Here is a 12702-nt window from a genome sequence, read left to right on the forward strand (position 1 = left end):
GTGTATTGTAACGCTATACCATCCAGCTTTACTGGCTTCTCCTTGTCCTTCTCCATGAAGCATCATGTGTATTCCATCTTTTGTCAGCTGATTTGTAAACCGTGTTCTTCTCCTGCAGCCATCCATCATTCTAGGCCCCTTTCTAGTTCATGTTTATCCTTGCGACACAACATTATGTCATCCGTGAAAAGCACGCTCCATGGAGCCTCTCTCCTAATGCCCTGCCTCAGGGTGTCCATTACAATCACAAATAGGAATGGCTTAAAGCTGATCCTTGTTGTAGACCTTACGGTAAATGGCCCACTGGAGCCAGAGCTGCTCCTCACTACTATTTTGCGGCCCTCGTACATGTCCATGGTCGTCTGAATATATAACTCCAGCAGATTGTGAGTCCACAGGCATCACCTCTAGGGATGCTCTTATAAGCCTTCTCTAAGTCCTCAAACACTAAATGAAATTCCTTGCATTTCTCTCTGTACTTCTCCTGCAGGATTTGGGCTGCAGACACTGCGTTGATCATTGACCTTCCTGGCACAAACCCAAATTGTCTGTCACTTACTTGATGCTCCAGTTCCTCACAAAGTTTTTTCTCGATAATTCTTTCCAGTCATTTCATCATGTGACTCATTTACTTGATGGGTTGGTGCCCAGAAATCTGAAAACTCTTTCTGCCCTTAAGTTCATCAGGGGGTCATAGAAGCATAGAATCATAGAATATCAGGGTTGGAAGGGACCTCAGGAGGTCATCTAGTCCAACCCCCTGCTCAAAGCAGGACCAATCCCCAACTAAATCATCCCAGCCAGGGCTTTGTCAAGCCTGACCTTAAAAAACTCTAAGGAAGGAGATTCCACCATCTCCCTAGGTAACGCATTCCAGTACTTCACCACCCTCCTAGTGAAAAAGTTTTTCCTAATATCCAACCTAAACCTCCCCCACTGCAACTTGCGACCATTACTCCTCGTTCTGTCATCTGCCACCACTGAGAACAGTCTAGATCCATCCTCTTTGGAACCCCCTTTCAGGTAGTTGAAAGCAGCTAACAAATCCCCCCTCATTCTTCTCTTCCGCAGACTAAATAATCCCAGTTCCCTCAGCCTCTCCTCATAAGTCATGTGTTCCAGCCCTCTGATCATTTTTGTTGCCCTCCACTGGACTCTTTCCAGTTTTTCCACATCCTTCTTGTAGTGTGGGGCCCAAAGCTGGACACAGTACTCCAGATGAGGCCTCACCAGTGCCAAAAGAGGGGAATTATCACGTCCCTCAATCTGCTGGCAATGCCCCTACTTATACAGCCCAAAATGCCATTAGCCTTTTTGGCAACAAGGGCACACTGTTGACTCATATCCAGCTTCTTGTCCACTGTAACCCCTAGGTCCTTTTCTGCAGAACTGCAGCCTAGCCATTCGGTCCCTAGTCTGTAGCGGTGCATGGGATTCTTCCCTCCTAAGTGCAGGACTCTGCACTTGTCCTTGTTGAACCTCATCAGATTTCTTTTGGCCCAATCCTCCAATTTGTCTAGGTCCCTCTGTATCCTATCCCTACCATCCAGCATATCTACCACTCCTCCTAGTTTAGTGTCATCTGCAAACTTGCTGAGGGTGCAATCCACGCCATCCTCCAGATCATTAAGGAAGATATTGAACAAAACCGGCCCCAGAACCGACCCTTGGGGCATTCCGCTGGATACCGGCTACCAACTGGACATGGAGCCATTGATCACTACCTGTTCAGCCCGATGATCTAGCCAGCTTTCTATCCACTTTATAGTCCATTCATCCAGCCCATACTTCTTTTACTTCCTGGCAAGAATACTGTGGGAGATCGTGTCAAATGCTTTGCTAAAGTCAAGGAATAGCATGTCCACTGCTTTCCCCTCATCCACAGAGCCAGCAGGGTCAGTAGGGGAACCCAGGCCTGCCCACTCCACTGGGTTCCAGCTCAGGGCCTCAACCTAGATAAACTGGATCAGCATTTGTCGACTCTGGCTGTGCCCTGAGCTCCTTCCTACCTCCCTCAGGTTTCTGCAGGCTTTTCAGCCTGGTGCTCTGGTTGTCTCTTTCTAGGGTGTTTTCCCTGCTGGCTCTTCAGCAGCCTGCTGGCAGGAGTTCCCTTCTCCGCCTGCTCACTCCTCTGGCAGGCGCCACGCCCCTCTGCTTCTCGGCCCTTTGATACTCCCAGCTGTGGTGAGGCTGCCAATCAGCAGTGACTGTGCTAAACCTTTGCTTGCTGGGCCAGCGTGGGGTACATACACCCCATGACAGTCAGTAATAATGACATGCTTAAACATCCCCTTTATGCTTGAAGATAGAGACCAATGTCTTGCAGGCTTCTCTGAGTAGTTACTACAACTCCTGAAGAAGCTCGTAGAAGGAAGATAATATGGATGGTGAGCGTTCAGCTGTTGTGACCTGCACTGGATGTGCCATGTTTGTCTTTCTTCCACAGGACAGAAGTGACTTTGTCTGTACAAATTGCAAGCTGGTCTCCATACTGGAAGAGAAGGTTCAAGGTCTGGAGAAACAAGTATCGACCCTGCGTTACATAAGAGAAACTGAAGATTTCCTGGACAGACGTTAGGATATGCTTCTACAGACACAACGTTCTGAAGATTCAGAGCAGGCTGCACAGCGGGGACAGGAGGACAGTGAAGAAATTTGGCAGCATGCGACCTCCAGAAGAAGAAAGGGGAGCGACCATGTACCAGCAATGCAGATACAGGTAAACAACCGTTTTCATATTCTCTCCACAAGTACTAATGCGGAAAGTGGACTAGATGATACATCTGAGGGAAGGGAACAGAAGGAGACTCCGCCGATTGGAAGGCATGAGATGTGCTGTCCTAGGGTTGGGGGTTCCACGACCACCGCTCCCAAGAGAAGGAGGCGGGTGGTGGTGGTCGGGGACTCTCTCCTCAGGGGGACTGAGTCATCTATCTGCTGCCCCGACCGGGAAAACTGAGAAGTCTGCTGCTTGCCAGGAGCTAGGATTTACGATGTGACGGAGAGACTGCCGAGACTCATCAAGCCCTCGGATCGCTACCCCTTCCTGCTTCTCCACGTGGGCACCAATGATACTGCCAAGAATGAACTTGAGAGGATCACTGCAGAGTACGTGGCTCTGGGAAGAAGGATAAAAGGAGTTTGAGGGTGCATGTGGTGTTCTCGTCCATCCTCCCCGTGGAAGGAAAAGGCCCCAGTAGAGACGGTCAAATTGTGGAAGTCAACTAATGGCTACGCAGGTGGTGTGGGAGAGAAGGCTTTGGATTCTTTGACCATAGGATGGTGTTCCAAGAAGAAGGAGTACTAGCCAGAGACAGGCTCCACCTAACAAAGATAGGGAAGAGCTTCTTTACAAGCAGGCTGGCTAACCTAGTGAGGAGGGCTTTAAACTAGGTTCACCGGGGGAAGGAGACCAAAGCCCTGAGGTAAGTGGGAAGTGGTATACCGGGAGGAAGCAGAAGCAGGAGAGCGAGAGCGTGAGAAGGGAGGGCTCCTGCCTCATACTGAGAAAGAAGGACGATCAGCGAGTTATCTCAAGTGCCTATACACAAATGCAAGAAGCCTGGGAAACAAGCAGGGAGAACTGGAAGTCCTGGCACAGTCAAGGAATTATGCTGGTCGCCTGCCATATTTACTATTCTTTCGACTCATCGGGATGGTTTGTCCCTGTAACCTCAACAGGGATTCCTTGAAATACAGCCAGCTCTCCTGGACTCCTTTCCCCTTCATGTTAGTCCCCCAGGGGATCCTACCCATCCGCTCCCTGAGGGAGTCGAAGTCTGCTTTCCTGAAGTCCAGGGTCCGTATCCTGCTGCTTACCTTTCTTCCCTGCGTCAGGATCCTGAACTCAACCAACTCATGGTCACTGCCTCCCAGATTCCCGTCCACTTTTGCTTCCCCCACTAATTCTTCCCTGTTTGTGAGCAGCAGGTCAAGAAAAGCTCCCCCCCTAGTTGGCTCGTCTAGCACTTGCACCAGGAAATTGTCCCCTACGCTTTCCAAAAACTTCCTGGATTGTCTATGCACCGCTGTATTGCTCTCCCAGCAAATATCAGGAAAAATAAGTCACCCATGAGAACCAGGGCGTGCAATCTAGTAGCTTCTACGAGTTGCCGGAAGAAAGCCTCATCCACCTCACCTCCCTGGTCCGGTGGTCTATAGCAGACTCCCACCACTACATCACTCTTGTTGCTCACACTTCTAAACTTAATCCATAGACACTCAGGTTTTTCTGCAGTTTCATACCGGAGCTCTGAGCAGTCATACTGCTCCCTTACATACAGTGCTACTCCCCCACCTTTTCTGCCCTGCCTGTCCTTCCTGAACAGTTTATAACCATCCATGACAGTACTCCAGTCATGTGAGTTATCCCACCAAGTCTCTGTTATTCCAATGACATCATAATTCCTTGACATCACCAGGACCTCCAGTTCTCCCTGCTTGTTTCCAAGGCTTTGTGCATTTGTATACAAGCACTTGAGATAACCTGCTGATCGCCCCTCCTTCTCAGTATGAGGCAGGAGCCCGCCCCTCACAGACGTTCCTGCCTGTGTTTCCTTCCGGTATCCCGCTTTCCCACTTACCTCAGGGCTTTGGTCTCCTTCCCCCGGTGAACCTAGTTTAAAGCCCTCCTCACTAGGTTAGCCAGCCTGCTCGCAAAAATGCTCTTCCCTCTCTTCGTAAGATGGAGCCCATCTCTGCCCAGCACTCCTCCTTCATGGAACACCATCCCATGGTCAAAGAATCCAAAGCCTTCTCTCCGACACCACCTGCGTAGCCATTCGTTGACTTCCACGTTCCGACGGTCCCTGCCCCGTCCTTTTCCTTCCACGGGGAGGATGGACGAGAACACCACTTGCGCCTCTAAGGAAGGAGAGGTGGTAGTATCTCCTTCCTTAGAGTTTTTTAAGGTCAGGCTTGACAAAGCCCTGGCTGGGATGATTTAGTTGGGGATTGGCCCTGCTTTGAGCAGGGGGTTGGACTAGATGACCTCCTGAGGTCCCTTCCAACCCTGATATTCTATGATTCTATGTGCTCTCCCTTCATCAGGCATTTTTCCAGTTTGGAGGATAAAGTTAAAGTAGTTCATCATCATCATCACCACTCCCTCACGGCCTGATGCCAGAGAACAAACACCACAAAATTCAGGGTCACCCAGCAAAAGGGTCCTACCTTCATAGTAAGGCTTTAGGTCACTCTGGATGGATAGCGGAAGGGACTCGTAGACAGCCATCTTCTTCTTAAGGATCTCTTTTTCCAGGGTCCTCAGGATGATGTTTGTCTGCGTGAATCAATTTAAAGCATTCGCCGTTATCTTTTCAATCCCTCATTTGTAAAAACCATCTGAATAAACGGTTTGGAAGAGGAGACCTGATCAGGGATTTCGGGGTGGGGAGGTGCTTTGCTTATTGGTTAGACACAGAATCCAGGTGGACTATGCAGGTGTGGGATTCTTAAGGCCAGAGTTTTAGGTACAAATATGTGAATTCAAACAGCCTGTGAGCTCCACATACCTTTTCCCAGCGTAAAGACTAAAGAGCACCTGGTGCCTTCTAACTAACTTCATTACTCCTGTGGTTCATGAAGATTCCCTGGTTGGGGGTGCAGGCTTTGAGTCTCTGCTGAGTTTTCCACCTGGGGGCTGCGGGAAGCCGCGTGGGCCGAGGGATGCGCTGGCTGCCCTTCCCGCAGCCCCCATTGGCCTGGAGCGGCGAACCGCGGCCAGTGGGATCCGCGATCGGCTGAACCCGCGGACGCGGCAAGTAAACAAACCGGCCCAGCCCACCATGGTCTTTCCCTGAATAAGCGGTGGACCGGCGTTGAGAACCACTGCTCTAAGTTACACCAGGGCCAAACCAGTCCTGGAGTCAAAGTGATTTCTTCCCCCCTCCCCCTTGGGTCCTGTTCTAAACACAGCTCTGCTGCACCTGAGAGTCTGGCCCTGCATGGATGCCAGGTAATAAATGCTAAACACTGTGTGTTGGCTACAACCTACAGCTGTTCATGTTTCTTATCAGTGGGTCAGAAGGCAGAGTTCATCACAGAGCCGATCCTGCACTCCCTGAGAGTCCCCATCAACCATTGTTACTCTCCCATTGTTATCCCCATCCTGCAGCCCTCCTCGGCCCTGCCAAGCAGAGGGGCAGGATAGCCGGATGACCCTTACCCCAGATGTGCTGGCTGGAAGGGCAGAGCACTCACTCTTATCTTAACCTCAACTTACTTCCTCAATGAAGAAGTTGAGCTTGCAGTGGTCACTGGTCACTGGGCTCTTCTTCCCAACCTCGCGGATTTTCTCCTGCACCGAGTCTTTGAACATGTCAAGGCAGGGTTTCAGCGAGGCTCTGGTCCCCTTTTGGATCCTAGTTGGATAATAAAATATGAATCATTAAAAAGACAAATGGGCTCGACACAGCTGAGTGGGGAGGTAGGAGGAGAAACAAAGGTGGCTCTAAGACATCTGTATCCCCCCCTCCAATCCCACAGCTGGCCAGGTGCCATGCTGACTCTGGCATAAGATAGACTAGCCCTGTGGCTGCTCTAACATCACCTGGACTGATCCCCTGAGAACTGTTCTGTCAGCTCAAGATCACTTGAATCCAGTGCACACAGGTGCTTATCACACTCCCTCCCTCCCTCTGCTCAGCTCCAGATCACACTCTTCGCTAGGGCTAGGGGCAGCCGATGGTGTAAAGCTGGAATAGTTGGGAGAGTCCCCTAGGTGAGAGCAGTTTTAAATGCCCTTTACACCAACCTAGTCCAGTCTGAGGATGTGATCTTAACAGTTTAATTCTCTGGGAAGGAATGAAAACCCAAACACACCTTTCTATAGCAGCTGGGTTAAACACTTTGACCTCCCCAGCTCTGCAGGAGCCACACCTCCACCGCCTCAACTACTGAATCATAGAATCATAGAATCTTAGACTATCAGGGTTGGAAGGGACCTCAGGAGGTCATCTAGTCCCACCCCCTGTTCAAAGCAGGACCGATCCCCAATTAAATCATCCCAGCCAGGGCTTTGTCAAGCCTGACCTTAAAAACTTCTAAGGAAGGAGATTCCACCACCTCCATAGGTAACAAATTCCAGTGTTTCACCACCCTGGTAGTGAAAAAGTTTTTCCTCATATCCAACCTAAATCTCCCTCACTGCAACTTGAGACCATTACTCCTTGTCCTGTCATCCGCTACCAATGAGAATAGTCTAGATCCATCCTCTTTGGAACCACCTTTCAGGTAGTTGAAAGCAGCTATCAAATCCCCCCTCATTCTTCTCTTCCGCAGACTAAACAATCCCAGTTCCCTCAGCCTCTCCTCATAAGTCATGTGTTCCAGGCCCCTAATCATTTTTGTTGCCCTCCGCTGGACTCTCTCCAATTTTTCCACATCCTTCTTGTAGTGTGGGGCCAAAACTGGACACAGTACTCCAGATGAGGCCTCACCAATGTCGAATACAGGGGTACAATCACGTCCCTCGATCTGCTGGCAATGCCCCTACTTACACATCCCAAAATGCCATTGGCCTTCTTGGCAACAAGGGCACACTGTTGACTCATATCCAGCTTCCCATCCACCATAACCCCTACGTCCTTTTCTGCAGAACTGCTGCCTAGTCATTCGGTCCCTAGTCTGTAGCAGTGCATTGGATTCTTCTGTCCTAAGTGCAGGACTCTGCACTTGTCCTTGCTGAACCTCATCAGATTTCTTTTGGCCCAGTCCTCCAATCTGTCTAGTCCCTCTGTATCCTATCGCTACCATCCAGCGTATCTACCTCTCCTCCCAGTTTAGTGTCGTCTGCAAATTTGCTGAGGGTGCAATCCACACCATCCTCCAGATCATTTATGAAGATATTGAACAAAACCGGCCCCAGAACCGACCCTTGGGGCACTCCACTTGATACTGGCTGCCAACTAGACATGGAGCCATTGATCACTATCCGTTGAGCCCGACAATCTAGCCAACTTTCTACCCACCTTATAGTGCATTCATCCAGCCCATACTTCTTTAACTTGCTGACAAGAATACTGTGGGAGACAGTGTCAAAAGCTTTGCTAAAGTCAAGGAACAACACGTCCACTGCTTTTCCTTCATCCACAGAACCAGTTATCTCGTCATAGAAGGCAATTAGATTAGTCAGGCATGACTTGCCCTTGGTGAATCCATGCTGACTGTTCCTGATCACTTTCCTCTCATCTAACTGGGCTGAGCCCTTCTCCTTTAGGGCACCGGGGATGGATTGAAGCCACGGAGCTTTATTCACTTCCTTCCGTGCCAGTATCCAACGCCACTTAAACCCCAAATGGGCACAGGGTGGCATTTCCCTAAGTTACTTAGGTACAGCGCAATTAACGAAAGTGTGAATGGCAGGTGGGAGCAGGCCCGCCGAAATCAATGGAGCTGCAAAATTTGTCAAGGTGTCACCTTAGTCTCCTGAAATCCCTCCTTAAACCCAGCTCTGCTGGGACCTACACAGCACCCCCTCGGGCCTGGCCTATGCTAGTGGCATCTGAGACTTCTGCTTTTTGCTAAGCCCACTTCATTTTGTTACTCATCTTCCTATCCATCACCAGCATTTGTCTGACGCCCAGACTGTGAGCAGGGTCTGTCTTCTTCTTAACATGTCTGCATAGTGCCTAGCACAGTAGGAGCCAGGATCTGTCACTGGGGTTCTGAGGCCCTACCATAACAATTATAAATGGTGGACAAGAGAGAAGAGTCAGGGCTGATCGTCTCGTCTACAGTCATAATAATGTGTCACGACTGGAGCTTGGACAGTCATGCCTAGTGGCATCCACTGCTTTCCCTTCATCCACAGAACCAGTAATCTCATCATAGAAGGCGATTAGATTAGTCAGGCAGGACCTTCCCTTGGTGAATCCATGCTGACTGTTCCTGATCACTTTCCTCTCGTGTAAGTGCTTCAGGATTGATTCCTTGAGGACCTGCTCCATGATTTTTCCGGGGACTGAGTTGAGGCTGACTGGCCTGTAGTTCCCAGGATCCTCCTTCTTCCCTTTTTTAAAGATTGGCACTACATTAGCCTTTTTCCAGTCATCCGGGACTTCCCCCGTTCGCCACGAGTTTTCAAAGATAATGGTCAATGGCTCTGCAATCACAGCCGCCAATTCCTTTAGCAGTCTCGGATGCAACGCATCTGGCCCCATGGACTTGTGCACGTCCAGCTTTTCTAAATAGTCCCTAACCACCTCTTTCTCCACAGAGGGCTGGCCACCTACTCCCCATGCTGTGATGCCCAGCGCAGCAGTCTGGGAGCTGATCTTGTTCGTGAAGACAGAGGCAAAAAAAGCATTGAGTACATTAGCTATTTCCACATCCTCTGTCACTAGGTTGCCTCTCTCATTCAGTAAGGGGCCCACACTTTCCTTGGCTTTCTTCTTGTTGCCAACATACCTGAAGAAACCCTTCTTGTTACTCTTGACATCTCTTGCTAGCTGCAGCTCCAGGTGTGATTTGGCCCTCCTGATTTCATTCCTACATGCCCCAGCAATATTTTTATACTCTTCCCTGGTCATTTGTCCAACCTTCCACTTCTTGTAAGCTTCTTTTTTATGTTTAAGATCTGCTAGGATTTCACTGTTAAGCCAAGTTGGTCGCCTGCCATATTTACTATTCTTTCGACACATCGGGATGGTTTGTCCCTGTAACCTCAATAGGGATTCCTTGAAATATAGCCAGCTCTCCTGGACTCCTTTCCCCTTTATGTTATTCCCCCAGGGGATCCTACCCATCCTCTCCCTGAGGGAGTCAACGTCTGCTTTCCTGAAGTCCAGGGTCCTTATTCTGCTGCTTACCTTTCTTCCCTGTGTCAGAATCCTGAACTTGACCAACTCATGATCACTGCCTCCCAGGTTCCCATCCACTTTTGCTTCCCCCACTAATTCTTCCCGGTTTGTGAGCAGCAGGTCAAGAAAAGCTCCCCCCCTAGTTGGCTCCTCTAGCACTTGCACCAGGAAATTGTCCCCTACATTTTCCAAAAACTTCCTGGATTGTCTGTGCACCGCTGTATTGCTCTCCCAGCAGATATCAGGAAGATTAAAGTCGCCTATGAGAACCAGGGCATGCGATCTAGTAGCTTCTGCAAGTTGCTGGAAGAAAGCCTCATCCACCTCATCCCCCTGGTCCACTGCATTTAGATCCACTGCGTTTCCTTTGTCTAAAAAAATCACTTGTTTTCTCAAAGAAAGACATCAGGCTGGTCTGGCACGATCTACCTTCTAAAAACCCCTGTTGCATTTTATCCCAATTTCTGTTTACCACTATGTCCTTAACTACTTTCTCTTTCTTTTGTTCTAAGACCTTGCATACAACTGAGGTCAAACTAACAGGGCTATAGTTTTTCAGATCTCTTTTTCCCCCTTTCTTAAAAACAGGTTGTCAGGGTTCCCTCCCCACTGTGAACTCTGGGGTACACATGTGGGGACCTACACGAAAGACCCCCTAAACTCATTTCTATCAGCTTAGGTTAAACCTTCCCCAAGGCACAAATCCTTTCCTTGTCCTTGTACAGTATTTCTGCCACCACCAAGTGATTTAGACAAAAATCCAGGAAAAAGGGCCACTTGGAGTCCCTGTTTCCCCAAAATATTCCCCCAATCCCCTTCACCCCCTTTCCTGGGGAGGCTTGAGAATAATATACTAACTAATTGGTTACAAAGTGAGCGCAGACCAAACCCCTGAGTTTTTAGCACACTGAAAATCAATCAGGTTCTTAAAAGAAGAATTTTATTTTTTAAAAAAAGTAAATGACTCACACCTTCAAAATCAGAATGGAAGGTAACTTTACAGGGTAAATAAAAAGATTTAAAACACAGTGGATTCCCCTCTAGGCTTAGGTTCAAAGTTACAAAAAACAGGAATAAATCTCCCTCTTAGCATAGGGAAAATTCACAAGCTAAAACAAAAGATAATCTAACACATTTCCTTGCCTTTACTTACAATTTCTGTAATTTTATATGTATCATTTCAGGTATCTTTTCAAGAGATGGTTTACCTGCTTGGTCTCTCTCTCTCTCTATCCAGAGAGGGAACCAAAAAAAAAAGAAAAGAGCACAAACAAAACCTCTTCCCCTCCTCCCAGATTTGAAAGTATCTTCTTTCCTTATTGGTCCTATTGGTGTCTTTTGGTCAGATGCCAACCAGGTGATTTGAGCTTCTTAACCCCTTACACGTAAAGGGATTCTGTACCTCTGGCCAGGAGGGATTTTATGTTACTGCATACATAAAGGTTGTTACCCTTCCCTTTATATTTATGACACAGGTACTATATTAGCAATCCTCCAGTCATAGGGTATGACTCCCGAGTTTTCCAGATTCATTAAAAATCCTTGCTATTGGGCTTGTGATTTCATGTGCCAATTCCTTCAATATATTTGGATGGAGATTATCCAAGCCCTCTGATTTAGTCCCATGAAGCTGTGTAGTTTGACTTCCATCTCAGATGAGGATATGGAAGTACAGTAGAAATTACCACATTTCCATTAGCCACCCTGTTACTACCCCTGAGCTCCTCATTTGCCTTATTAAAAACTCAGGCAAAGTATTTGTTTAGGTGTTAGGCCATGTTTAGATTATCTTTGATCTCCACCCATCCTCAGTGTTTAGTGGTCCTCCTTTCCTTGTTTTCTTTTTATTTATATGGCTACAGAACCTTTTACTATTGGTTTTAATTCCCTTTGCAAGGTCCAACTCTGCTTGGCTTTGGGCAATTCTCACTTTTTCTCTACACTTTCTGACCTCCAAGAGGTAGCTTTCCTTGCTGATCCTTCCCATCTTCCATTCTTTGTAGGCTTTCTGCTTTCTCTTCATCACCTGTTTGAGATATGTGCTCATCCAGCTTGGTCTGGTAATGCTTCCCTACAAATTTCCCGCCTTGCTTGGGATCCAGGCTTCAGGTAGCTTCTGCAACTTTGATTTAAGGTAATCCCAAGCCTCCTCCACATTTAGATCCTTCAGTTCTTCACTCTTCTATGAGGTTCTCACTACACACTAACACCAAAATCTAAAATGGCATCACCTCTTGTGGGTTCGGTGACTCTTTGGTGTAGAAATCTGTCAGCCATCACATCCAGGAAAATCTGGGCCCAATTATTATTACTAGCACTTGTCCTCTAATCTATATCTGGGAAGTTAAAGTCTCCCATAATCACACAATTCCCAGTAGTATTTATTTCACTAAAAACATTAAAGAGGTCTCTAGCCAGATCAAAATCAGATTCTGGGGTCTGTAGCAGACCCCCAGCACTAACCCAGTAGAGCCTCTGGTAGCTTTCTTCCTCAAAGTGATTTTGACCCAAAACAGACTCTGTTTTATCCATTCCATCACTCCTAATTTCCTTACAGTCTGCCTCATCATTAAAATACAATGCTGCTCCACCACCTTTACCTTTAGTTCTGTCTTTTCTGAACAGCACGTACCCTTCAATACCTGTATTCCAGTTGTGACTACTATCCACCATGTTTCTGATATCCCTATAGTGTCTGATTTCACTTCCTGCACCAGTAGTTCTAGCTACTCCATGTTGTTCCTCAGGCTCTTTGCATTGGTGTACAAACATCTTAACTGTTGTTGGTTGGCTTTGCCCAGATTCCTCACCCAATTGGGTACAATCATTCTACTGCCAGTATCACCCGTCTGTTACCTTCACAGGTATTGGCAGTATCTTTCCTGTTAATGTCCATTCTCCT

General features: G+C 47.9%; 1 protein-coding gene across 3 annotated transcripts in view; it reads right to left on the reverse strand.

The window, feature by feature from the left end:
- The window catches only part of NUGGC (nuclear GTPase, germinal center associated), a 90478-nt gene that overhangs the window by 20661 nt on the left and 57115 nt on the right, over nt 1-12702 (reverse strand). For all 3 annotated transcript variants that reach the window (XM_037893767.2, XM_037893770.2, XM_037893766.2), the window contains exons 15-16: nt 6224-6362; nt 5173-5281 (exon numbers count right to left, since the gene is read on the reverse strand). In XM_037893767.2, coding sequence (XP_037749695.1) covers nt 5173-5281; nt 6224-6362 — 248 coding nt within the window. The remainder of the gene's footprint in view (nt 1-5172; nt 5282-6223; nt 6363-12702) is intronic.

Source organism: Chelonia mydas, chromosome 3 (assembly GCF_015237465.2).
Source record: "Chelonia mydas isolate rCheMyd1 chromosome 3, rCheMyd1.pri.v2, whole genome shotgun sequence".
NCBI classification, from domain to species: domain Eukaryota; kingdom Metazoa; phylum Chordata; order Testudines; family Cheloniidae; genus Chelonia; species Chelonia mydas.